This window comes from Gasterosteus aculeatus, chromosome 4 (genome assembly GCF_964276395.1).
Source record: "Gasterosteus aculeatus chromosome 4, fGasAcu3.hap1.1, whole genome shotgun sequence".
Classification (NCBI taxonomy): Eukaryota; Metazoa; Chordata; class Actinopteri; order Perciformes; family Gasterosteidae; genus Gasterosteus; species Gasterosteus aculeatus.
Window position 1 is genome coordinate 25,995,668 of NC_135691.1, and position 26,059 is coordinate 26,021,726.

A 26,059-nucleotide genomic window follows, 5' to 3' on the forward strand; every position below is an offset into this window, starting at 1 on the left:
CCCCCACAGTTGCGCGTGTTTGAAAGGAACAGCGGGCCTCAGGTGGGCGTGAGGCGTCTTTGTCACAATGTTCGACGTGAAGAAGAGGAATAGTTTGACCCTGAACGGCGGCGCGGAGACGGAGGACCGCGGCAGAGGGCCGCTCAGAGGGACGTTCAGAGGCGCTGCGGGGGACTGCCCCGTTTCACACGCAGGTGAGTGCACCTTACATTAAGGAGGGAGGGGCGCCTTCTTTTAAAAACTTAAAATATTCGTTCCAATAAAGGTAACGACACAAAAGCCGAATACAGCTGAAGGAGGACGGGTTGGCTCTATAGTGCGGTCTATGTCCTGTCAGCAGACCAGTCAGTTCCACATTTTGAGCCACGGTCCAAATTGTTATTGTCACCATAGATGGGCTGGTTAGTTTCAGTGGAGTTAAATAAATGTGCATGTGATAACATATTTTCAAAATGAAATCAGTATATTTCCCCAATACATCAGGAAGGTGTCTGGTTGAAGCAGCCAGATGAAGCAGACAATGAAGGCTCACACCGCCGTGTGAAGAGGTCTTACATTGGCGTGCTATTCTAGTTCAGGTCCCTTGTGAAGTGCACTTTGTGTGTAGTGTATGATTTGTTAGTTTGTGTTGTTGTCCGTTGGCCTCTTACTTTATTGGATTACTGCAGTGAAATCTCTGTCACCTGATTCAGCCTGGACTTTGCCTGCTGGTTTGAAATCAGCATTTATGTCACATGCACACACACACACACACACACACACGCACACACAAAGCCACTTAGTTCCCCCTTTCTGTTTTTAAATTAGAAAAGTATGTTTGAGCCATGATGCTGGATTCATCAGAGCCATCCAGCTCTTTGACATTTTAATGCAAATGATTCTTTGGATTAGTTTGAGGCCTGGTTATTAACAACATATTTTAAAGATGAAAATAACTGACTTTTTATAGAATTTAATGCACTTCAGATAGGTGAAAACATCAAATGAATAGGTCCATATTTAGGATTTTGTTTATCAGCAAGACCAATTAGAAGATTTGCACCTTTTTTTCTGTTGAATATCAACCTTAGTTTAGTAAATATACTAGACACGGAACTATAGTTCGAACTATTCTTGTAGAAATTAGAAAACTTCGGCAATGAACCCGTTTTTTATCAAAAAAAATAAATGAACAAACCCTAATATTTTAGGAGTTTTCAATATTTTCACAAGCAGTCTCCTGTGACCTTCGACGTGCTTCTTCCACCTGGACATCGGTGCGTTCAAATAACTTTGAGATTCATTCGCTGGGGGGGCTGGAGTCGACCTCCACTAACGTGGGGCGAGGGACGGGGTACACGATGGATTGGTCGCCATCCAATCGCAGGGCTATCGTACTACGGCTTTGGGTTAGTAGAAGAGTGAGAAAGCAGAAGTCTTCAGAAAGTCTGCTTCTCGCCATGTGATCTGTCCCACTTCAGTGGAGCCAGCAGTGAACAGCTCTGTTAGACACGTTTTGGATTATCTTGCATCGTGTGGACGAGCAGTGCAGGTAAGAAAACAAATAGTTCTACAACTTAATAGTAAAAATAGTAAGTTGTGAACTTCACTTCATTTGATCTGACTTGTGAAGTCAGATCAAAGACAGAACCAAACTAAATGTAATCCTCGTTCCACAATCAAACCGCTTAATTTTTTATAAACATAATAAAAACAAGACCATACACACACAAAAATAGAGGTACGAGAGAAGAACAGTTTTGTACTTATGGGTACACTTTTGAAGAATGTTCCCTCAATAATACAGTATTGGTCTTTAAGAGGTCATAAGTGTACCTTTTGACTAACAGAAAGGGTACAAAGTGACTTAAAGCAAAAGAAAGAACAAATTTGTACCATTTGAAGGGGTACATGCAGTATTCGAAGTAATTGTAGTATTATAGGCCTATTAGTAGTTATAGTTGAGGTATTTAGAACTATTATTATTATAGTTATATTGTTGTTGTTAGCCTTTTATTATTGGCAACATTTAGTTTTAGCTCAATGTGAAGCATGAGACTATTTTCTTCTACAAATCTCTTGAATTTTCAGCTCAGTTTTGGATTTACAGCCTCATTTGAACGTGGTGTTCTTGTTTTGAGCTCTGTTAGTTTGGAAAAGCCTGCCTCACACAAGTATGTGGAGGCAAAAGGAAGGAGAAGTTTTAAGGCCGTATCCGGATATTCCCTCATCAGTGCCACCCAGAAGATCACAAGAGAACAAGTGGCAAAATTATGCTTCAACCTGCCATCCCTGTTCAGCTCAATAAATTGTCCCTGCATTTCTGAAGACAGACAAATAATTTCCTGTGCAGATAAATGGGTCTAATTACCCACCTGAACTAGTCTTCTAAAATCACTGTAAATCACGGTTGGTGAGCTTTTATTAAACGGTTACTAAAATGGTGGCTGTAGACAACCTAGTAACATAAAATGTGATTATTTACTGAAAACAAATCCTAATTCTTCTGCCAAAATATAGTTCCCCAAGGTAGCACACTGGTTGTCAAGCAACAGCGGCGCACTAATACCAGAGACGTCAAACTAGTGCCGCGCAGGACAGACAGGAGTCAGTTCACAAAAAAAAAGAAAAGTGTGCGTTCACGATTCAACTGTTCATTCAGTAGCTATGTCACTCAGGGGGCTGTCCACGGAGGAACTTTTACAAAAGTTGGTGGTGGAAGGAGGAATCCAAATTTCAGAAGAGGAGGCTCAGAAATTTAGGGGTAAGTGAAGTTTGAACTTCATAACTATCAAAGACGAAAATGTTTCTAGCTAACATCAAATCATTGGTATCAGTAGCTAGCTGGCTAGCTAGCTAAGCTGGTTCTGATATTACAGTCACTAACGTTAATTCACTTAACGCTACTGTAGCTAAGCTAGACAATACTGTATCTTGAACTGCCAAATACGTAGGTAGTAAGTAAAGTTATTGAAAATATTAGCTAGTTTGCTCAAATAGTTAAGTCGGCTAACGTTATTAGCCATGCTAATGTCAAGCTACCAAAGGTACACGGTCTCCCGCTCAAAGCTCCAACAAACAAAAGAAATCACCCAAGCCCGCGAATACACTCTGAAGTTATTTATCTTATTCACTAGTGTTTCTTACTTGGTGTTTATTTATTCATGTTTCCATTTTTATTCTGACAAAACATGTATATCACAGTTGGTGGTAAAAACATGTTAAAGGAAAAAATATATATTTTGAATTGGCTTAATTCATTTTCTCTCCCAGTAGCAACCTTTTATCTTCCGTTTAACGCAACACACAGCAATGTGCGGGGATATTAGTGCTGAGTGGCTTAAGATAGTTCACGCAACACATCCTGGTTTTTAATAATTAGTCAGTAAACGCAGCATTATCTGAAGCAGGCTGGAAACCTTGCACTTGTATTTACAAGGACTCGTCGCGGTGCCACGTACGTTAGTTTTTGACTTTAGTCAACACGTGAGAACTCGTCTGACACAAAGAGTATCCAGCTGTGTGCTACATGTGTGAAATAACAACTATAGTCTGCACTTTGGGGTGTGTCTGTAAACAGCTTCATTCCGCGTCCCTCCCTCCCCACTGGCACCGTGAGTTACCATGGTTACAGGAAACTGAAATCCTGAAACGTTATAATGATGATCAATAAGAAGTTTTTGGTTAGTTTTACTGTACAAAATAATGAATGTAGCCTGATTATAGCTTGATGCTGACATCTTGTTTTCTAACATATAGAACAAATGTAAAGCCTCAGAGCTTTGATTATTAACAGTATGTTAGTGATGACAAAGGTGATAACTCGCCATCAGACTGACAAGGCTGCAAAAGTTGCCGTTTGTATGATGTATTTTTCTGTTGAACATAAAAGGCTCACTTTAAACACTATTATTAATAATCAATGATGATAATGAGAAGTAGAAAAATAACATACTAAACATTTCTGTATAATGACATATAATGATTATATACAGTTTTTTTTTTTTAACTTTATTTACAAACCACATTACAGCGAGTTGCAAAAAAGGTTGTTTTTTTATGAATTGCATCAGTCACTATCTGTATGTCCAGAGTTTCAGTGCTTCTTTTAATAGCTTTTTTATTTATATTTCAGACAATGATGTGGATGGAGAGACAGTAGACTGCGGACTCACAGAAAATATGATTGCATATCTCTTTGACAAGTCTTTCAAAAAGCAGCTAAAATTCAGAGACTTCACACACCGCAACAAGGAGGTCACCGTTACTTTGGAAGTGGTCAACCCAGAACAACAAACATGTGAAGCTTCTGTGTCCCCAGCAAACCAGAGGTGGTAATGTATTAATTAGGCTATTTTTTTCACCATTTCTTTTTCTATTTTTATCTTTCATTGAGGTGGTGTTGTCCTAATCTGATAATGCTGTTCTTCTGCTGTATTGCAGGTTGGAATCTACTTGCCACAGACTACCTGCAGTCATTTCCATTCCACAATTCCCACAAGATGTCCAGAGCCGCTTAGATGCTAAAGAACCGGTCCACAAGGAACAAAAGTGCCGTAACAAAATAATTGGGAATCTGTATGACATGCTGTCACAGTGTACAATGTAAGTGTTCTTTTCCAATTATCATACAAAACATAAAATGTAATATGTACAGTTTTTATAATTTTTCACCAGATGCACGCATGCAAACTTGTCACCCCGGCACACACCCACACAATAACACGTGCACAAAGTGAAGTCAGTGAACCACGTGCAGTGTATATAATATTTTACTCGAGTTGATGACAACTACACTTGTTACTATAAATGTAATTAAACCTTTGCAAGTAAATACCAATACTTTATCCCTACACCTGTTCAACAAGCATACATTTAAACAGGTAGAAAGTGATATTAAAATTTTCTTCTGCAGTCTCTTATTCACCGTAATATGGTAATGTAGTTTGTTTTGTCATTGTTTTGAGACAGGTATCCAACCAACTCGGACTACGTTCAGGTCGTTAAAGCGTTAATTGGGAAGTACCCTTTCTTAAGGGATGTACACGGGAATGGTTATGTAAGTACCTCTCCTTTGGTCTCTAATTTGAACAGATTTTAGATTTACAGAAGTGTGCATAATTAACTTTCATGATATCTGTTTGGAACAACCAGCATACCTGGCACAGCCAACTCAAGAGAAAATTCAAAACAGAACGGGCTCCACTAATCAACAATGAGGAAGTAAAACGGGTCAAAGAAAAGTTTCGGCAAGCAAGATCACTGAAGACCCCAGAAGAATCTACATCCACATGTCCAAAACGACTGAAGCCATCTCTAGTAAATCCCCTCAATCTCACAAAAGCTAAGGCAAGATCACATTGTTATATTGTGTACATATGATCTCTAACCAGTGATATCTGTTTTGATAAAGGAATCATGCATTGTGGGGGAGGATGCAACCTCTGTTGAAACTCATATCAAGGTACTGCTTGAGCAATACAGAAAGTTGCATCCCGACATGAATCTGGTGAAAGACCGCATGATGAAAACCTTTGCATGGAGACGCCGAGAAATAGCAGAAGGAATGTCAACTGAAGATCTGTTGAGGAGATATCCATTCCTAAGAACATCCGCTGGGGTAAGAACAATTAAGCTGCTGCCAACTTCAGCCACAGTCAGTGCTTTAAATTGCTCCCGGTCTATATATTAACACTTAACAGAAATTCTGAAAAAAGGTTCATATAGACTTCTCCTACAGTTGTAATTAATTTCCATTTGTAAGATTTTACTGCATCTGTCCTGGCTGCCACTACACTGTTCCTCCTATGCCTTTCTTTCCCCTGTTTTTTTTTTTTAAATCTCAGTTGTGCGATGAGGTTGATGCCATGCACCCCTCTCCAGTCAACATATGCCACCGCATCAGTGAGAACTTCACATCTATTCTCCCAAATATGCTGAAACTTGTCAAGGATTCGCCACTGAAAAAACTATACATGGAAGCAAGAGCGGATGCCTTGGCTGAGGATATTAAAGGTACTGATTTGAGCACATATAACTAGTTAATTTTGCTCCATCATTGTGTCAGTTGTGTGCAGTCCGTTTTTTAAAGAGACTGTGTACAGTTCCACTGAACTGGTACTGCATTGTTAATCTGTGGCACATAGTGGGTGTATAATGCAACATTATCTTGATGATGTTTAATTTGTTTATTTCTCACATGCATTTTAAAAGCTAATACATTTTAGTTTATTGTACTGAACCTGAAGTAACATGCGGTAGCCTGTCTTGGAATTTACAGGTTATTTGTGTCAACCAACATTCCTTGAAATATTAAAATTGTAAAATCTGTATGACCTAGGAATTGACTTCAGGGGTGGACTCCTCTTGCCATCCATATTCAAGGAGAAGATTGAGGATTTCATTATGCTTGGACAGGTAAATACCTGGTGTCCTGCATAGCCACTAGCCATAAGTTAATGTTCTTTTAGATCACTGTGCATGCTTAATCATATTGATCTTGTTATGTATGCTAACATTCTTTTCTCTTATGCAGAAAAATCCTCAAACTCCATATCCAACCGTTCAACTGAAAGCACAAGGGTTGAAATTTGCCCTCTCCAGACAGTGCCAGAGTGTGGTCAATGTCGAGGGAATTGAGGTCTGTTCTTAAACTTCGGTGGATGAGGCCTTCATTGCAGCCTTCTGCATGTACTTTGTCTTCAACATGGCATATCCTGGATACTTGAAAAAGACCCTGACCTTTCTCCAGAGGCTCATCGCAAACATCACGGGGGATGGAGGCAAATCCCTGCCGGTAACTGTAACTCGAATTGTCAACCTTCTTCGCTGATCATGCCTGGACTGCATCAGTGTACAAAATCCTCAAAGAGGACCTTTACTCTTAGAAAACTGATTCATCACATTGGACTTGTACATGCACACAACCCTCATTTCAACATAACCCGTGGGTTGAGTAACTGCCAGTATGGTTTTTCCAAGTATTCTTTTAGGCGGCATGTTTTTCGAAAATTCTTGAAAATTAAGTACATTCTGAACGTTGAGACTTTTTGGGTGTTGTGTGGGAAACTGTTACTGCCTTGCTCTTATGACAATCACTTCCATGCTTACCACGTCAAAGTTGACAATGACTGATTTTACTCAGTCCAGGAAATGTGTTGGACTATCAAGCTCTCGACACATATTTAGTCGATGATAGACTGTATGTTTCCTTGAGGTATTCTGTGTAAGTATGTTCTATCTAAATGTGTGTTACTTTTTGAAGTATTCTGCCTCATGTTAATGTGACTGCAATCTTTACATATTGTAATGTTATGCATTGACATTGATTGATTTTATATGTAGCTATATAGAATTGAATGAATTAAGATTTTTACACTATAAATGCTGCCATGTTTATCTCAAAACATACATTTTCATTGATGTTAATAAATGGTAAAGAAGCAATTATTGTCTGGTACATTTTTGTCTCCTTAAAGTCCCAAATATCTTGTCACTGGGGGGTACCCTTTTAAAGTACAGGAAAGTACCCTTTCAATGAGGTACATTGCTATACCTTATAGATTAAAGGTACATTTATGTCTTGCAGGGTACACAACTGTACTTGAACTGGTACAATTTGATAAGGTACATAAATGGACCAGGACTGAAAGGTACACAATTGTCTCTCAAAAGGGTACCTCCCCTGCGACAAGCATTTGTACCGATTTAGGTACAAACTGGTACCTCTATTTTTGAGTGTGTACAGACGGATAACAATGGAGGAATATAAGGGCATAATACCGTATAGGAACAACGTGCAGTACTACGAAGCGCAAAGGAATAATGTTCGTAAGAGTGCTGAAGAAGCATTGAGCAATACAACCAAGAGATTGGCAACCGCAAAGCAAGAGGGAGGTCCTTTGTCCATGAATGATATTTGTTAGTAGCTGAAGGCTCAGGAGGAACAAGACTCATGAATCACTCAAAATGGCTTAAGAAATGTTGTATGTAGTTTCCAGACTCAGCAAAATGAGAATTTATTTTTAAAATTGAAGTAAAGATCCCACAGTGGGGAAACACTGATTTTGCAAAGCACTTAAACTGTACCACAAGAAATGCTGCCACCAAAATAATTCTCCTTTTTGTATCTGTCTTAACCGGACTTGTCGTGGTACTGCTCGACGTCCTTCTGGAATCCTAAATTGGCCAACGGTGCTGTGTTTCTCTCTGCAGCGCTTCCAAAACGAAAAAGAAGGAAAAGTGTGTGTGAAGTGTCCGTTTCCTGTGTAGAGGATTGTGTGGGCTCCCCCAGTCCAATCGGAGGAGGCTGGAACCATTTGGTGAATGGAGTGTCCCCGACACACATCAGCCCTGCCACGCACACTCCGGGGATTCCCCATGTGACGAGCTGTCCTCTTTTAGGATCTCCGAGTCCAGGCAAAAAAGGCGTTCAGAGCTGTAGCCCATCCAGGGAAGGAGGGCACAGTCCTGCTAAATTCTCCCTCAGGAACCGCAGCCCTCTCGGTGGATTACTGCGGACGCCCAGCCCTCTGAAGGGGAGCGCCAGGAGCTACAGCCCCGCCAAGAACTCCAAATCCTGGTCCGGACTGCACGGGATCTCAAACAGCAAGATGGAAAGACGAGAGAAGAGCGAGAAGGAATCTTTGAGCGTACCGGAGTTGGTTGTTTACTTTGATGACAGCAGGTTGGATTTTTGGTTTGGTTGATTTCTGCACCTTGATTACCTGAATAACTTCCCGTAGCATTAATTGCAGTATTTAGAATCTGATCACTTATGCATAATATACACAATTGTTACTCAGTTTGGAATTACAGATGCATCTTATTTCTGCAGGATTCCCACTAAAAAAGTTGAACGCCCTCCTTTGAAACCACTGCAATCCCCAAACTGCTCCAGGTCAGCCCTCAACATCATAGTACCAGTCGCCCGTAGACTCAGTCTGGCCAAAAGTGAAGTCCACCAATCAAGCAACAGCCACGAGCGTTCCCCGGGACAAGTGGATGAAATTGTGCAGGATGAAGTTCTCAAATCAGTAAATGGAGAAGAAATGAATGACAACATGGACGAAGGCAGGATAGCCGTACGACATGACTCCTGCAAGTGGGGTGAGGCTACTAGAACTGAAGAAGATAGCAAGATTCAGAAGGAGTCTAATGATGATGAGGTGGAAGAGGAGAGAGGAGAAATCCAGCCAAACGATGAAGAGAAAAAAAAGCAGAAACTGTACAACATCGCCAATGAACTCCTACAGACGGAGAGAGCCTACGTGGCTCGTCTCCACCTGCTCGACCAGGTCAGCGTGGCGTCTCATTTTGATACTCGTTTGATACTATATGCACCTTTTTAGGTTACCATCATTGGGGTAAGTTGTCGTTATTTACCCCCCCTCCCCCTCCACAGGTGTTCTGCTCCCGCTTAAAGGAGGAGGCAGGTCGAGGCTCGTTTCCTCCCGACGTGATAAGAAATATCTTCTCCAACATTTCCTCCATCTACTCCTTCCACAGCCAGTTCCTGCTCCCTGACCTGGAGAGCTGCATCGGCCAGTGGTGGGTGTTCACTTTACAGACGCCGCAAGCTTGAGTTGCGTCCTGCTCATTATAATGGTTAACCTCCCATGGGAAACCAACATTTATTTTTTGTCCACTTTTACAAAAAGCATGTTTAGAAATGTCAACGTGTGAGCGTTTAAATGTTGTTGTGTCAGGGGTTTTCCAGATAATGCCACAGCTGTCAGCGGTAGTGGGGTGGTTCTACTTTTTAAGGCAAGAAGGTAGACTGTTTTTGCAACAGTGGAGATATCTCCATGTATTATGCTGAGCGAAGATACAGCAATCACCTGACCTTCGATGACTATAGTGAGGCAACAAACAAGCAAGCAAGCGCAGCGTAGATTTCACGACTCGCTACCAAGACGTTATTTTCTTCCCCCCCCAAAATTGGGAAACGTGTTTTATACAAACAACACTTTACCCCATTTCTTGAATTAAAACGAAAAGAAATCATGTGTGGTGAACCTTCCCACTACCAACAAATCTAGGGGTGAAAGCCCATGCCTGGGTGGTGTCCTGCTTCAACACGCGCCCTTCCTGAGGATGTACGCCTACTACATCTTGAACTTTGACCAGGCCATGGAGCTGCTGAGGACCTGGAGTGAGCGTTCCTCTGTCTTCAGAGACATCATCCAGGACATCCAGGTAAAGCCCACTCGGTAGGTTCATTCCCAGTGCATCTGAGGCTACGGCGGTCTGAGCGGGATGCTTCATGCACGTACCGTCCTGTGATCAGAGTCAGGAGGTGTGTGGCAGCCTGACCCTGCAGCACCACATGCTGGAACCAGTCCAGCGGGTCCCCCGTTATGAGATGCTGCTCCGGGATTATCTGACGAGACTGCCCAGTGACAGCCCCGATTATGATCGTTCGCGCGGTACGTACGCTGTACGCTCATAAAGGTCCAGTCCGTCTCAGATGAGTCGTTGCGTCTGCAGAGAGCAGCATTGAGTCCTTCCTTTTTGTCGCCTCCCGCAGAATCGTTGCAGATCATTTCCATGGCAGCCACCCACTCAAACAGCGCCCTCCACAAAGCCGTACGTTGTAATCACACACATCGCTTACCACTGTGCTAAGTAAGACATAACCACAGTCAGACAATGCATTAAATTGTTAAAAGTGATGCAAACATTGTGATTTTGATCAGTCTAATTGATTGGTTATGTCATTTGGAAGGCCACAGCTGCATAGCTAGGATCCATATTGCTTTCATATGCTTACCGGGTATATATGCATTTACTGCACGTCATTGTAATGGTATTTTAAATGCACACTGAATTACTGATGTGTTTTGGTGTTTCACCCTGTAGGAGTGCCGGAAGCGGCTGCTGGAGATCTATGAGATGGTTGGAGAGGAGGAGGTGGTCAACCCGACTAACGAGTTCCTCAGGGAAGGTCGACTGCTCAAGCTTGCTGCCAGGAACACATCTGCCATGGAAAGGCACCTGTTCCTGGTTAGAAACAGACACACTATATCTCTGGTCATTTATATGTGATAGACAAAGGTCAATTGTGTCTATCAAATAGACTTCCTATCATAGTTTATCTTAATGCTTTCAAAGTTACCAGCAATGAGTGCCATTCATTGAGATGTAGTTTGGATCACTGTTCATGAAAGGAGCCTAGTAGATCCTGGTGTTTCCTTCCACAGTTCAACAACTTTCTGCTGTGCTGCACTCCCAAGTTCAGCCTGGTCGGACAGCGTTTCACCGTCCGCTGCAGGATCGGAGTGGACGGCATGCAGGTGCAGCAGACTACCAATGAAGACCACTTACACACCTTTCAGGTCTCTGGGAAGGAGAGGACCCTTGAACTGCAGGCCAGGTAGGTGTGTGTGTGTGTGTGGTATTTCAGTTGAGTGTCTTGTTTTTTTCTTTATTTTTTTTAAACTGGTATGCTTGTACATTAGTTGTTGGACCACAGCTTTAGAGGACTGTGCTGCATAGATGGGGTTGTATGATTAGTTGTTGTTGTTGTTGATGACATGAGTCATGATATCTAAAATGTTTATTAGAGTGCATTTAATGTGGAAATTCATTGTTTTGTTTGTTTGTTCAAGCTCTGAACAAGACCGAGATGAGTGGATAAAGGTACTGGAGTATTTCCACGTGGTGTTTGGAGATTAAACTTGGCATGAATTAGGAAAGATGTCTAACAAGTTTTATTACAGGTAATTCAGGAAGCGATTGATGTGTTCCTGAAGAAACATGAAACCTTCAAACTGACTTGTAATGAACCAGATGTTGAAGAATCCGTAAGTTTAATCAAATGTTTGACTATTTGATTATAATGATGGTAATAATATATTCAGAAACTCACCCACCTGATACGTGTTTTACAGACGGAGGAACTCGGCCGACGTGCTCCTCGCTGGATCCGGGACAACGAGGTGACCGTGTGTATGAAGTGCGAGGAACCGTTCAACGCCATCACCAGGAGAAGACATCACTGCAGAGCCTGCGGCTGCGTGAGTGACGTCATGTGACCCTTTTATTATTTTATTTTTGTTTAAGGACACCTAGCAGTGACTGTTGCTCTGTTCCCCCAGGTGGTGTGCTGGAAGTGTTCCGACAACAAAGTGGCTTTAGCGTATGACGGCAACAAGCTGAACAAAGTTTGTAAATCCTGCTTCTCTATACTGATGGAGCAGAGGGTGGAGGGAAAGAAGAGAACGGTATTGGAGGTGAGTATCTTTTCAGGAGTGTCAAATTCCAAATAACACGGGTCAAAGTCTTCATGAGTAACATTTCTCGCTTGCGTTTTCTCCCAGTCGGAGGCAGCCCGCGTCTGCAGCGACGGCGCAGTGAGGGGCTTCCTGCGGTATGGTGACAACCCAAAGACATGGCACCAGATGTGGGCTGTTGTCCCCTGGTCAGAACCTGCGGTCCTTCATCTTTACACAGCTCCACAGGTGATGACGTTTAATGTGACTATTGCATTTATGTTGTTGTTTCTGTTTGAATGTCACTGGTATTTTTTGTGTTCCATTACTTTATCAGGCTGGATACAGAAACTCTAGGTGAGTAATTAATGGAAATTCATATGATCCACATTTGATTTGAGTTAGAGATTCAACCTCAGCTCATAAAATAAGTAAACTTTCAAGCTAAAATACTCAATGTCCTACAGCCTTTTTCCCTACAGCTGTTCCAGCATAGGATCATGTGTTCTATTATATTTGGTTTTTCATCTAGAGCCCTCCTGTTAAGAATTGAACTTTTCTTTGTTTTTCACCACATCGATCCATATTCTAATGTTTGACTGAGAATATGGTTTCTTGCAACAAAAAATATCTCAAAGTCAACGTTGCAGCTAATTATTGACTTATATCAGAATGGGGTGGGGGTCCAAGAAATTAGGATACAGAAACTGACTACATTTTTTGGTTTATAGCCACCTAAAAATTGACTGCGGTCTCAACAGTCACTTATTCTCTTTGAGAAATAAGAGCACACTATTGTTTCAACTCATGGAATTAATGTTGACCAATACTGTATCCACCCCCCTGCTTTTCTGTCCCTTACCTCCAGGATTTAATGCCCATATCCAGTATACCACTACTGGGCTGCCGTGTGGAGGATTCCCCTCGAGAGCTCCAGGGCCAGCCGGGTTTCTGTTTAAGACAATCCAAAACATCCCACACTTTCTCCTGCGACGGCTTGGACCTCAAGCAAAGCTGGCTGACTGCCCTGAAAGTCGCTGTGATGGGAAGGCAGTGTGACGTCCCCTCCGATGGCTCCAGATGGAGCATTACTGGTTGTTTCAGTGATGGAGGAGAGTGTACTGGTGAGGAATTTCTCATCATTGGCGCCAATGAAAATAAGTCCTGAACGTTTGAGATCAGGCGCTACGGAAAGTACGTCATCAACAACAGCTGATCAAACTCCATTGACGTTAAAGACGGTAGCGTTAAAATAAACTATTAATGAAATGAATCAACTCAACAAGTTCACTTCAGGAATGTAACGGTTGTTGTTAACAATATTCAGACTGAAAACGGTGTTTCTCTTTACACGGCGATGCACTTTATTTCTGAAATGGTTTTACGGTAAAATAAATAAAGCAATGGTGTTTTTTTTTTTTTTTTTACATGAGTCGGACTATCCCTTCAACTACTGAGATGGTTGTTCCAGCTTTGTACATGTAGTCTAAGGTGCTCTGTGGCGTGAAGTAATGCCCAAGGTTGTTTTCACACAGTGGACACATAATTGCATGACGGTTTCAGTGGTGCACAGCGGCTCTGTGGGATCATATTTGCCGTTTTTTTTTTTTTTTTTATAAAACACATTCAACAGACCCCATTTCTTCACAGATGCAACAATTGAATATTTACATTCAAAATGAAAAACCTAAAAGAAACGTAATACATTTTAAAGTGTGACCAAATAATAATCTTAAAACATAAAAAGACAGGAAAAAAAACATTGTATGTGTGCAGCAACCAAAACACCAGGTTAGCGTCTACGATATGTTTCAATGGGAAAGAAAAAGCAGTCTTATTTAAACATATAATTGACTTCATGAGTGCATGTATTTCTACGATGTCGCAATGGTAAGTCCTATAACCCTGACCTTGCTGTTGGATACAAATAGTTAAATAATACCCGATCTTTGGCGGTATGCAGGATCAAATCTCAGATGTCCCGTCAAAGGGAAAAATAAGCAGTGAATGTTTGCTAATATCAATGGAGCTTTGTAAACCCCTTTGCTAGTTATGTTTTTATGGAACATTTTTATGGTTCAATCTCACCAAATATGTTCGCATCAACAAGATTTTCTTTAGAAGGTTGATGTGAAAAGCATGATAACCCTAATGTGTCTTTCAATTAGGACCATTGGTTGCTAATACATTAGCCATTCAAATTTGAACAGTCAAAAATCTGATCAATGCTGATGTCACCTCTTTTCTAAAAAAGCGAAGGTTGTTTCTTTTATCACTTACGCACTACTTGATGTTACTTCACTATTGACGAAGGTGAAAAGCCTGTGCTGCCATAGAGCGCTTCAAAATGTATGCAGAGTGTAAATACTTCAGTGTTGTGCCTTTACCCATTCTCTATGCTCTGTGCTGCAGATGGTAGCTGTTAAATTACTTTATATGACCTCCTCTCTGAATTCAGAGAATCATCGGAAGGCCTGTTTTTGATCTGCAAACACAACAGGTCATTTGAGAAAAGCATTCAGGACTAAACGGTGCTCTTTGTGTCACGGTGGCACAGCAGCACCGGTGCAAAAAAAGACATTTCAATCAGCCAGTTCAACAACAATGCTTACAGACGTGGTTTGACCGGCTTGTACTGACTTTAGATTTCAAGGAGGCCCTGATTTTGGACAAAGAGGTGTTCAAATCCAGCACTTGATAAAAGGAAAGCAACATTGGCAGAGAAGCGGACCCCATATCACACACTAAACACACTATGTAAAGGGGGGATTATTTACAGAACAGCTACCTGTTATTTTCACTTTTATACATCAGCACTTACAAGCGTTCACTGAAAATCCCGGGCTTCACCCTGGAAGAGGTCCCTCTGAGCACAGTCCAGGCCACTCGTTAATCATCCAGACCTCCTGCCATCCGTGGCATTCAAACACGGCTCAGTGCTGAACTACTGCCGCTGTATCCGATCCACAGAATCCTGTTTTAATCAGCCACGGGTAGGTAATCCATCCCTAAGCCTCCGCGGCAACGTATCAAGCAGATTTGACCACATTACTCTTGGTGATGATACATCAGCGGGGGCCGTGAGGGGACACAACCACGGTGAACATAAGAAGAACAGGGGTATACACAACAAAAAAACGATACCAGAGAAATTCCAAACAGTGCTCCTGACTCCAGGAAGCCAGTAGTGCAGCACTCAGCGTCAGCTTGAGGCAAATGAACCCCCCCTTTTTAAAACCAGCGGTCGGTAAGGCCGACTGTCCGCGGCCGCTCAACTGCAGCACAGCTGCTCTGACACCAGCAGGGTGTCGTAGCCGTAGATCTCCAGCAGGTGGAGCAGGAATAGCCTGTCTCCATGGGGATCCAGACCCATGGCCCTCACGCTCTCCTGGGTCAGCGTGGGGTCGGGGCTCCCCGCCACCTCGCCGAGGGTCTGGAAAATCCGGTTGTTCTGCTCCAGGAAAAACCTGGATGAAAACACATTGGGAAAGAAGGGCGAGTAGTTTTACACGGCTCTTCGCTCGGCTCCACAACTAAAAAACGATTTTCATTTTGTTGGCAGTTTGCTGACGGTTTAAACCCCCCCCCCCCCCCCCCCTCCCCCTATGAAGTTCACTGATCTCCTCCCACATCCCTGGAGTTTCCATTTCACGTCTCTATTCTGAACAGCAGCGGTGATGAGATGGTTCCCCGTGCAAGATTTGACAACTGCAGTAACTGAGAGAAAGGGCGGGAGGTTCTGTCACACTCATCCTCTCTTTGATGCAACGTATCTGAGCTGCCGCTGTGCTGACTGTTCTCGTGAATAGACACGGACACTGGTTTACTTACAGGATGAAGAGATCCTCTTCACTGGACACACAGTCGCCATTCTCCTCCTGGGAGTACAGCAGCATCTGCCTACACACACACACACACACACACACTTTATTTCTAGCTGTTAAAACAATGCTGCAGCTACAATGTATGTTGACAATAAATATATATATATATATATATATATATATATATATATATATATATACATATATATACATAATACAACACCAGCCTCTGCTTTTTAATCCCCCCAGTAAGTAAATGTAACGTCCCCTACCTCTGTTCGGTGAGTTTGCGATATTTCTCCTTGTCCGCGTTGCTCAGACGGAGCAGAGACTTCAGGCCGTCCCTGTAGGTCTTCACATTCTGATTGTCCACATACACGTCGTACAGGTCCTTCTTCTCCTCAAAGATCTTCTCTGTCGTACCTAAGCGCACAAACAGTGCGCACAGGACCTCTCGCGTTCAACAAACCGATCGTACCTGCAATAGATGTGTGTATTGGACCGACAAGCGTGGACGCGCTTCACTTACACGCCACGTAGGAGAGCTCGTTCTCCAGGGCGCTGATGTCGGCCACGTTGACGTAGAAGAAGGGGCGGAACTCGGGAACAGCCACGCCGATGCCGGGGATGGAGATGTTCGCCAGGCAGCAGCAGCAGTAAACTGAGAGGGAGGAGGTGGGCGAGGGTTACAGCTGTATGATCGACCATTGAATACGGTCAAATCTTTATTTTTTTTCATTTATAGTGTCAGGAACAAAAAGCCGTTTTCTTGGGAATCCTTACACATTTTGTTCAGCAAGATAACCTTCATAAATGAAAATCACATCAAATGTGGATGCAAAAGAAAACGACTGGTGCCTCCAGCTTAATATCGACCATACAAACCTCCAGTGGGGTACAACTCATCCCACCTGGACCTCCCAAAACTATTAATTTAAACTTCTATTCAAACGAGGCGCTCTCTCACCTCTGTAGCAGACCACGCCCACAGGTGGAGGGCAGAAGATGAGGATGCGTCTGCGGAGGAGAGCCAGTTTCCACAGCACCATGATCTGCTCCCCGAAGAAGCGGATGAACTGGGACATGCAGCCTGCAGGGTGGGTGATCTGTTCCACGGGTATCAAAACACACAGTTACTGGGTGATACGACGAGAAAGACGGCAGTTGTGTAAAGTGTAAACGCCCTTCCCACCTTCATCTCGGGGTGCATGCAGTGGTTGATCGCTGCTCCCCAGGCATTGGCCGGGCACGCAGTAACAACACCATCACCGCTGGGGGGAAGAAGCGCTCTCTTGTCCTCATAGAAGGCCTCCAGGGGCGAGTAGTGGCCTGGGGATTGAAGCTGGAGCCTTCAGAGGTGGGCAAAGACAAAAGGACATTAAGTAAAACTGGAAAAATTCTAAATCAGCAACCAGAGAGACAAAATTGTTTTTGTTTGTGGACATTTAGGAAACAAGATGTCACAACAAGGTGCCGAAAAGGTATCCTCACAATAGATTTTCAGTTGTATTCCAATATGCATGTGGATGTATTTTCCCTGTTCAGCAGTTTCATTATTTAGATTCATCTAAAATAGGCAAGAATGAGAATGTGGGTTTCTTGGCACCTGAAGCGTGTCCACAGGATTTTAGACTCAACCTCCCCTAGAAGTAGAATATTATCTGACTTAAACTATTATATTACATTTGAGCCCTGACAAATCTCCATCCTATCATTTTCCTTGTTGGCATCCTTAGCATGTCCCTGCGTTCTTTTACCCGAGAGTGGAGGAAGCCTAACAGATCAGAAATAGATGGAAAACGGGAGAAAGTATCCAGACATAATGAAATATCTTAACCACCTCACGACCAACAGTGAGCCCTTTGTATAACCGTCAGGGCAGTCAGCCGATGGGGAATGTGGAGAGAGCTACGTGGGGAATGATGAGTGAGGAGCGTGACCTAAGCATGACTGCAGGCCCGGTGAGGCTGGGGAGTGTGGGAACCGGAGAGGGAAGGAGGGGGGGGGGGGGGGGGGGGGGGGAATATAGACAAAGCTGTGTTCAAAGACAGACTGTGACATTGATGAGATAAATCTCTGGATTAAACCCCAACGTTCACGGCTCGGACCGCAGCAGCGAAATGACCAGTGGGGTTTAAGGATAGTGTAAGCGTGGCGCTGCCTACGGAGAGAAAACAGAAGTGAAGGGAAAGTGTGAGTGCTCTATTTGAGATGAGGGAACAGAGAAGAGGAACGAGGCTCGGAAAAGACCCATGAGTGGCTCTTAGTGGCCATATGCCAACTTTGGTGTGGACCCATATTGCCATAATAGTCGGAGTGGTGGTGAAGACAAGCGGAGTGAAACATTTATAACTTATAATTTTTATAATTTATAACTATAGCAAAATACTGCTATTCAATTAATAATAATGTGAGTAATTTATTGAGCAAAAACAAATATAAGATGCTGAATGAGGTCATTGCTTCTAATCTGTATACTATTATACTGACTTTAAAAATGTGGAAAGTCCTTAAAAGTCCACTGAAAACATAGCAAACATCTACAACACTTCCTCAGGAAATGTGCCGTGGTATAAAGCTCCAAAACTGCTATTAAATGGACATTGTGGTGAGGCTGTTATTCCACTGTCCACTGTGTATATTTATATCTCTGGGATGGACGGACCAATTCATCTCAAGTTGTCCCTTTGGGGAATTTGTGATTGCGTCCATTTTTCCCGGTTTTGTTTCCCCTCAAGTTCTTCTCAAGTCCTTCTTGACCAGCTCCTCCTCTTACCTGACCTGGTGCTCCAGAAAGCTCATGTAGCGGTAGAGCAGGGTGTAGGAAGGAGACAGGATCCCTACCGACTTCATCCTCGCCCCCCTCTCCACCGCGCTCTCCACCGCCATGTTGGCGAAGCAGGCCAGGCCGAAGTAGCTGCCCTTCCGGAAGTAGCTGTGGATGGATGGAGGGGAGAGGGAGACAGACGAAGCCATGAGTCACCAAAAGCCAAAGCACTGCCAGATGGCCGGCCTTTCTTTTCCTTTTTTTCGCCAGGCAATACTTTTGTGTGCCGCTGTGACCTGCCAGGAGGAAGACATGGGGCCGCATCCTAATACTAACAAATGAGCCCCTTCCCCCCTTCTTTTTGTTTTTTTTCCATTATTGAGGAAAGTTGACTCCCTCGACTGTGCAAATGCTCCTTGTTGATCGCGCTTACATGAAGTCCGTGGTGACTCTGTGGGAGCCGCTGGCTATGGCCTTGAACTCCACCCCCTCCAGGTCCATGTCTTTGGGCAGGCACCACTCCAGCATGTTTCCTACCGCACGCACACAAGCAACAGAGAGAGCAGACATGACCACTGGTGAATATACTTCCACCAATTACATTTCATGTTGATCAAACCACAGTGACACAAACCGACTGGATTCCTGAGGGTCCACCATGTCCCCTATGTCAGCAGCAGCTGAGCAAATGGTGGTCTGATAGGAGGGTTTTTCTAATGTAATCATTAACTACGCTTAACCGTCAGTGGAGGGTCTGCAACTAAACGTGACTTCTTTCATCAGATTGGGCCAACAGGTCTGTATCATCCACCTGCAGCTGAACATGAAAGATTCTCTAGTGCCACTTTGGTTATTGACTTAAAGTATTAAGCTTAAAGTATCATGCAGAGCAAAGGGCTATTTCCTGTACGGACAGACCAGTATTGAAAGACCCCTTAGAGACATCACATTTATCCATTATATCAATTTACCAATCGAAGCACAAAGCCAAAATGCTTAGCTTGGATTTCTGTCAGCATCATGCCACGTTATTATAAGTGAGGTACTAAATTGAATCGTAATCCTAATCCTCTACGTTCTCTGCACAGTGTAGACTCAGAGGTGGTTGAGGAACTCTCTGGGTCTTGTTTCCTTCACTTTCCATCATTTCTTTCCCTCATTTTCCTGTCACTCATTTCACAAGAAATATGAAAAGAAAAAAATAATTCTGGTAGAATAAAGAAAAAGCCTGCACCCGCTAATTAGGCACATATACTCCAACTGATTTTGGTAAACTGTTTTTGGGGTTAGTGTATTTTTTAAAATAAGCAGAAATGAAATTAGGCGCTTTTTTGTTTTACAGACTGACACAACTGTTAATAATTTATATATTGTTATGATACTAAAGTATATGTACATTTTAACATGAAAGGGACCAAGATATTTGTGATAATGAAGCACTGAAACATCTCTGTTACACACTAGTCTGATCTTGTAGAATGGAATAACAATATAAGGAATAAAATAGTTTTCCTCTACATAGACATCACATATACTGCATATAGTAGATCTTCCTAAAATATATTCTGTAAATAACTGATTTATTTGTGAACAATAACATATTCTATTTGACTGTATCACGTGTCACAAGCAGCCACACGACACAGCTCATAACATCTTTGACTGTATGGACCAGGACTTGAACTAGCTATAATCTCCCTTGATATTTGCCAAAGCTGCTGGAGGTGTTTTTTTTATTAAGTATTCTTCTAATCGGTTGTAATGTCTCATGTCGAGACCAGACATGCTGCATAACCATAAAGCACCTGCAGCTCCACCCTGCAGGGAATCTCCTCCGTCGCAACCAAGTCACGTTTCCCCTGTTATGTTGAACTATTTGATCTCAGGATAAGATCCAGCACGCCCTTCATTAACAATGTATACAGCTACTCTGCAGAGACAGGTGGATGACTGATTTCCATCCCAGAACTTTTAATAATGTCTCTAAACGTCGTTGCCAGGTCAGAAAAGGCCACACCTGTAGACGAAGGTTCTGCAAGACTCTGAACGAAGGTTCTGCAAAACACGCGCTCTTCTTTTTGCCTGCATTAGACACATTTCTTCCTGGCTATAAACATGATGGGTTCTGTTCATTTTGGGTATCACTTTGATATAGCAATCGTAATTCCGTTTAGTACAACGTTAGCCGGTGTCCCACCTGATCTGGTATTGAACGTAACCACAAAGACCGACACTATCTGGTCCTTCTCCTCCCATTTCACCATCCTGTCTTCCAGCGACGGCTCCCTCGATTCTGAATCCGAGGGTTGATGCTCGTGGTCGGGATGCAGGGCTTCCCCGCTGCTCGTCGTCGGGGTGCTGGAGGTCGCGGGTGGGGCGCTGCAGCCGTCACCGTTGGACGCAGACCTGCTGGCGGTGGGACCCCCCGGAGCGCTGCTCCACCCGAGCCCCGGCGCGGAGCATCCCGGCGAGGCACGGCCGTTGGAGGGGCTCGCCAGGCGCTCCTTGGCGCGCGGTGCCGCTCCCGCGGGCCGCTCCGCGGACGGAACCTCCTCCCAGTCCAGCAGAGGGGCTCGGTCCGACCGCTCCACCATCCCGCCGGCGGTCCCGCCTCGTCAGTCTCACGGGTCGCGAATGATGTCTCAGCCGACAGGGCGTCCGGGTCCGTACGTTGATGATCACAGTTTAAAGCAATTCCCGCATCGTAAAGTGAGGACGTTCTGCACGGAACGGTTGCATCGTGGATCAGATTGATGTTACGCGCAGCAGCACACACATCTGTCTTTATAATCTTTCTGGTCTGGGAAATCACAAATGTGATGCTGTTGGGAGAGGGGCAACTCCTTCGTCTGATCTGAGCTGCATTCAAAACAAGTCACTCGTTCAGGTTGCATCCGCTTTAATGAGAATAGCTCCGGAGCGCTTGGAAACGCGTGGCCGCTTTGGCCTCTTGAACGCACTTTGTACCAGAACGTCGGGATGAAGCTTCTCTTCAAGAGCAGCACTTTCGAGTAAAATATTAATGTTTTCATAAAAAAAGATCCAAGTGTTTAAATCTAAAAGGCTGTTCATGCCCCAACTATATTGTGATTTCTTTTACTTATCCTGTTAGCTGCTATTGGTCCACTTTACAGTTGGCTGCCCATTATCAAATGTGTTGAATGTTGCGAAACAAAAACAAAGTCGAGGTGAGAGTTGGTGACGTAGTCCAGCGACACGTCAACCACACGGAAGAAGGTGCCCATCCGACCTGCCACGGAAGTGCTGACTGAAGAGCCGTAGTCTTATCGAAATGGGTAAAGTATTTAACTAATGGTCAACAAAATATGTATTTTTCCATTAGATTACCTATAACCGTTTTGTATATGAATACCTAACGTAGATACCGCTTTAGCTCTGCGTTGTATGTGCCTGCTTCATTTAACGCATTGTTGCCTGCTAGCTAGCCAACTTAACGTTAGGTAGCTAACGTTAGCGTTATTTACAATGAACACCGTGTGTTTACGGTGTCTGGCGTTTTAGTGTGGACAGCTCCTTGACGTGTTGTCTCCAAGTTATCAAGACTACCGGTCTTATATATGCAAGGACATACGAGAAAAGCAGGTCCATTTGCAGTTTTCAGTTAACTAACGTTAATTAAGTTAAATTGTGCCATAACGTCAGTTGCCTTACTGATGCTAAGCTAAACCCAGCTAACCTGTTTAACCACCTGTCAGTCCGACCTAGTTGTGACATGAGAGAAAAACTAACTTGAATTAATTCACGTTGAATTCACCCTGACATATTCTGTCTCCGTTGCTTTAACGTATTGTGGAACATAAAGTAGCCCTCAGGTTAGCAGGGGATTTGCGATCGGCTAACTGTTGATAATTTGTTAGTGCAGAGTCAAAAAGAAGTGCACCAATGGAGCCCAAGGTGATGCATTAACCTGACAAATCCAAAGTTAGCTGTTGTGTCCGTACGTTAATTTATTTTGATCCATGCACCAATCAAAGTCACTTATCTCAACATCTTCTTTTGTTTGACATTTGTGTAGGTGGTTTCTTCTCTAATCTTTTCTCGGGCCTGTTCGGCACCAGGGAGATGAGGATTCTCATCCTGGGTTTGGACGGTGCAGGAAAAACGACCATTCTGTACCGGTTGCAAGTTGGAGAAGTGGTTACCACAATCCCCAGTATGTCTTTCTTTACTTACTCTTTGATCTCCTTACACGACATGCGTATATTCACATCTGCCTAACTGTCAGTTTGTCAGAGAAACTCTTTAGTGGTACGAGTGCACCCTATGTTCAAACGGGGTATTGATTATGAGGAACAACGTGTCTCCGTCGCTAGGCTTGGCTAACACAGGCAACCGGTTTGGGCAACATTCTTGCCTTTGCCACACAGGTTTTGAATGGACAGGAAAGTTATTTGAAAAAAATAAAGCTTTTCAGGATTGGATTTATTATTTATAATCAAGTGTGCGGCTAGCAGCAAAACATACTTCATAAGAAGAAGAAAAAAATATTAGTATGATTTGCACATCAGTTTGTGGTTTTAAAAATGTAAATGGAAGTACAGACATAAGTGCTACAGTAAAGCAAGGTTATTTTGCTCGGTCAAAATTACGTGGAATTTTACAGGTTAAAGATTTAGCAAATACATTTATTTGCTCTATGTACCAATTCTTTTAATTGTAGCTTTACAAAAACAGTTCATCTTGTTATCCCAATAACACTACAGTTTATTTTAGTGCACATCATAATCCCATTCCTATAGATAACATGGTGGTGATAATCAGGCTCACATTCTCTGTTCTGACGGTGTCCATTTGGGTTTCTCTCCGCACAGCAATCGGGTTCAATGTCGAGACAGTCACGTACAAAAACCTGAAGTTCCAGGTGTGGGATCTGGGTGGACAGACGAGCATCAGGTAGGTTGTGGCAGATTGTTTCTGCTGTCGAGCTCCCGGCGGGTGAGAGATTTTTTTTAACGTATTCACCTGACTTTTTTTTTTGATTTTGTCTTTATTCTTCCATCCTGTTCACGCACTCTTTGATGGACTTCTCCATCCTTCTCTGTCTCTTACGACACGCTTCCTCTCTGTCTCTCCTTCCCAGACCCTACTGGCGATGTTACTACTCAAACACGGATGCAGTAATCTACGTGGTTGACAGCAGTGACCGCGACAGGATGGGCATCTCCAAGTCTGAGTTGGTTGCTATGTTGGAGGTGAGAGGCTTAATCTAAACTGAAACCTGAACATGTTAAACCTCGTCAGATGTGCACTTCTCCTCTACTGCAACCAACATGAGGTCCTATTATTAACATTCCAACACTTGTTTTGATTGTTAGACATTTTACACTCACTTTACATTGTTGGTTACCTTGTGTTTTAACCAGGAGGAAGAGCTGAAGAAAGCCATCCTGTTGGTGTTTGCAAACAAACAGGATATGGACCAGGCAATGACACCCGCTGAGGTGGCCAACTCTTTGGGCCTTCCTGTCCTCAAAGACAGAAAATGGCAGATCTTTAAGACCTCGGCCACAAAGGGTACGGGTCTCGACGAGGCGATGGAATGGTAGGTTTTACCATACTTACCGTAAAGGAGCCATAGAAATGGGACTGAATGGGTGTCCACTATGTTGAGAGGGAAGAGGTTTAGTTTCATCCAGAACTACATTCTTACTTGTCAACAGTGTTCAATCTGGTGTTGGCAGACCCGTGCCTAACGATACCCCCCCCCCCCCCCCCCCCCCCCAAGGGTACGGCTTCAGTTCCCCAGACAGCAACATAACTCGTACAAAATATTTTAAATATAGTGTTCTTTTTTTTTTTTTTTTTGAGTTTCTTCTTAAATGCCGGTGTCTTAATCCACAGCTTTCCTCCTCTGTGGTACCTCCTGTCCTTTTTAAGATGGGGACTGTACCTATTAATGCACTTAATACGGATAAGTACCATCTACAACCCTACTTCGAATGATCTGAACAATCCCTATATTGGCATAGTAAATAACCTCTTTGATATGGCCATGAACAGGCCTCAGCCATAACAGCTCCACTGCCTTTGGAAATGGTTCCTTTTCTAACAGTCCAGCCATGTTAAAGTAGTCAACGTGGCGAGCTCGTCAATAAGTCCATTTCACGACTTGACGCATGGTTGTCAATATTGGTTTATATTGCACGCCGGGTTATCTTCATGCTTTGGCTGATTTGTTTGCTCTGTCTCTTCCCTTGTAGGTTGGTGGAGACGCTGAAGAGTCGGCAGTAAAGGCTTCCACCCTTTCTGTAAATACTCTTGACCTCTGACCTTCCGTTATGAAGCCTTGTGACTGACCTTTCATCCCACTTTCCACTGGAATCCCCAATTGCACTCCTCCCCTCCTCCAACCCACCTGAAGCCTTGGCTGAGCCCTCCCAATTCCTAACGCCTTTCAAGTCTGGGACCCCCGGGTGACGGCTGCAGTAACGTCTGGACTGGGCACACGCTCCCGATGCCACGAGCGAGGGTTTAAAAGAGCTAGACGAGTCTGAATCCACATTTTTCCTTTTTGTAAATGCAAAGAAAATTCCTAGCACACGTGAAAAGGCGCAAATGGGACGATGGAAGTGTCATCACGCCTGACGGGGAATCTCTAAATGAGGCTCCTTTGAAAGATCATCCACACTAGTGCTCCGTAGCGTTGTCGAAAAGCGCACGTCTTTACCCGACCGTGCGTCAGCTAGATGCACCAGTTAAACTCCCGTAACGCCACCAGAAGAGGACGGGCGCCCATGTGCGCGCAGTGCCGTCATGATCCACCGGAAGGCGGTGTTTTATCGTAAAAGGCACAAATATCAGTCCTGCTCCTCAACTAAGCAGCCAGAGGTGAAGACGCGATCACTGGGGAGAAGCTGCTTGATGCCAAATCATTAGAAACTGTATGATCATATGCTGGACTAGTCATACCGCTCTGTGACCCACCGGCTGGGTTGGTAGAAAATGTTCCAAATACTTTTGGAAATTGCTAATTTGACCTCCATCTCATCCACTTTAAGTCTTCTGGCCAAGTGTTACTGCAGCCTGGGCGGTTTTTGTACTATATTGTTAGGCAGATAGAATGTCATGGATTTGTTTTTCTTCCTCTTGTGTACTTGTTCTTTTAAAAAAATAGTTAAAGCCCTTTTCCTTTGAAAATGCATCTTTGGCAATTAGTTACTGAACACTAACAGTATGCTCAAAGTTTTATGGTTGCATATTTATATCTGCTTGTACAGTAAATGATTCTCAGTAAAGAGTGCTATCAGTGATTGTAC

General features: G+C 43.4%; 4 protein-coding genes across 7 annotated transcripts; 3 read left to right on the forward strand and 1 right to left on the reverse strand.

The window, feature by feature from the left end:
- On the forward strand, positions 1-13,623 carry LOC120817740 (FYVE, RhoGEF and PH domain-containing protein 4). 3 transcript variants are annotated; one of them, XM_040174225.2, is made up of 16 exons: positions 1-194; positions 8,194-8,665; positions 8,816-9,275; positions 9,383-9,528; positions 10,020-10,176; positions 10,268-10,406; positions 10,508-10,566; positions 10,840-10,983; positions 11,181-11,353; positions 11,589-11,619; positions 11,700-11,783; positions 11,871-11,996; positions 12,078-12,212; positions 12,300-12,440; positions 12,529-12,548; positions 13,060-13,623. In XM_040174225.2, exons 1-16 carry the CDS (start codon positions 68-70, stop codon positions 13,064-13,066), a joined length of 2,421 nt encoding a protein of 806 aa, XP_040030159.2. In that variant the 5' UTR covers positions 1-67; the 3' UTR covers positions 13,067-13,623. The 3 variants fall into 3 exon arrangements, with proteins under 3 accessions (XP_040030159.2, XP_040030158.2, XP_077957698.1); XM_040174224.2 differs by lacking the exon at positions 12,529-12,548 and having other exon boundaries at positions 2-194; XM_078101572.1 differs by lacking the exons at positions 1-194; positions 12,529-12,548 and adding an exon at positions 1,399-1,531.
- Positions 2,527-7,425, forward strand: LOC120835858 (sterile alpha motif domain-containing protein 3-like). 2 transcript variants are annotated; one of them, XM_078101574.1, is made up of 9 exons: positions 2,527-2,743; positions 4,115-4,310; positions 4,423-4,584; positions 4,951-5,038; positions 5,134-5,298; positions 5,393-5,599; positions 5,826-5,994; positions 6,320-6,396; positions 6,515-7,425. In XM_078101574.1, exons 1-9 carry the CDS (start codon positions 2,647-2,649, stop codon positions 6,629-6,631), a joined length of 1,278 nt encoding a protein of 425 aa, XP_077957700.1. In that variant the 5' UTR covers positions 2,527-2,646; the 3' UTR covers positions 6,632-7,425. The 2 variants fall into 2 exon arrangements, with proteins under 2 accessions (XP_077957700.1, XP_077957699.1); XM_078101573.1 differs by lacking the exon at positions 2,527-2,743 and having other exon boundaries at positions 3,866-4,310.
- Positions 13,532-21,640, reverse strand: LOC120817741 (DENN domain-containing protein 11). Its single transcript, XM_040174227.2, has 9 exons — positions 20,980-21,640; positions 19,216-19,315; positions 18,792-18,950; positions 17,208-17,364; positions 16,983-17,121; positions 16,545-16,676; positions 16,288-16,438; positions 16,023-16,091; positions 13,532-15,658 (listed from the first exon to the last, which is right to left on the reverse strand). The coding sequence occupies exons 1-9, from the start codon at positions 21,374-21,376 to the stop codon at positions 15,463-15,465; spliced, it is 1,500 nt and encodes a 499-aa protein (XP_040030161.1). The 5' UTR covers positions 21,377-21,640; the 3' UTR covers positions 13,532-15,462.
- Positions 21,244-26,058, forward strand: arl1 (ADP-ribosylation factor-like 1). Its single transcript, XM_040174228.2, has 6 exons — positions 21,244-22,078; positions 22,819-22,956; positions 23,615-23,696; positions 23,884-23,995; positions 24,167-24,345; positions 25,004-26,058. Exons 1-6 carry the CDS (start codon positions 22,075-22,077, stop codon positions 25,032-25,034), a joined length of 546 nt encoding a protein of 181 aa, XP_040030162.1. The 5' UTR covers positions 21,244-22,074; the 3' UTR covers positions 25,035-26,058.
- Position 26,059: the final 1 nt, after the last annotated feature.

Bases quoted from the DNA above. Each gene is read 5' to 3' on its own strand.
- LOC120817740 (XM_040174224.2), top strand. From the start codon at position 68: ATGTTCGACGTGAAGAAGAGGAATAGTTTGACCCTGAACGGCGGCGCG. The intron at 195-8,193 runs GTGAGTGCACCT...TTCTCTCTGCAG, and splicing joins CTGCCCCGTTTCACACGCAG to CGCTTCCAAAACGAAAAAGA. The intron at 10,984-11,180 runs GTTAGAAACAGA...TTCCTTCCACAG, and splicing joins TGGAAAGGCACCTGTTCCTG to TTCAACAACTTTCTGCTGTG.
- LOC120835858 (XM_078101573.1), top strand. From the start codon at position 3,961: ATGATTATATACAGTTTTTTTTTTTTAACTTTATTTACAAACCACATT. The intron at 5,039-5,133 runs GTAAGTACCTCT...TGGAACAACCAG, and splicing joins ATGTACACGGGAATGGTTAT to CATACCTGGCACAGCCAACT. The intron at 5,600-5,825 runs GTAAGAACAATT...TTTAAATCTCAG, and splicing joins TCCTAAGAACATCCGCTGGG to TTGTGCGATGAGGTTGATGC.
- arl1 (XM_040174228.2), top strand. The intron at 22,957-23,614 runs GTATGTCTTTCT...CTCTCCGCACAG, and splicing joins AGTGGTTACCACAATCCCCA to CAATCGGGTTCAATGTCGAG. The intron at 23,697-23,883 runs GTAGGTTGTGGC...TCTCCTTCCCAG, and splicing joins GGTGGACAGACGAGCATCAG to ACCCTACTGGCGATGTTACT.
- LOC120817741 (XM_040174227.2), bottom strand. From the start codon at position 21,376: ATGGTGGAGCGGTCGGACCGAGCCCCTCTGCTGGACTGGGAGGAGGTT. The intron at 16,439-16,544 runs GTAAGTGAAGCG...TTGTGCGCTTAG, and splicing joins CGAGCTCTCCTACGTGGCGT to GTACGACAGAGAAGATCTTT. The intron at 15,659-16,022 runs GTAAGTAAACCA...GTTTTCATCCAG, and splicing joins GAAGAGGATCTCTTCATCCT to GTTTTTCCTGGAGCAGAACA.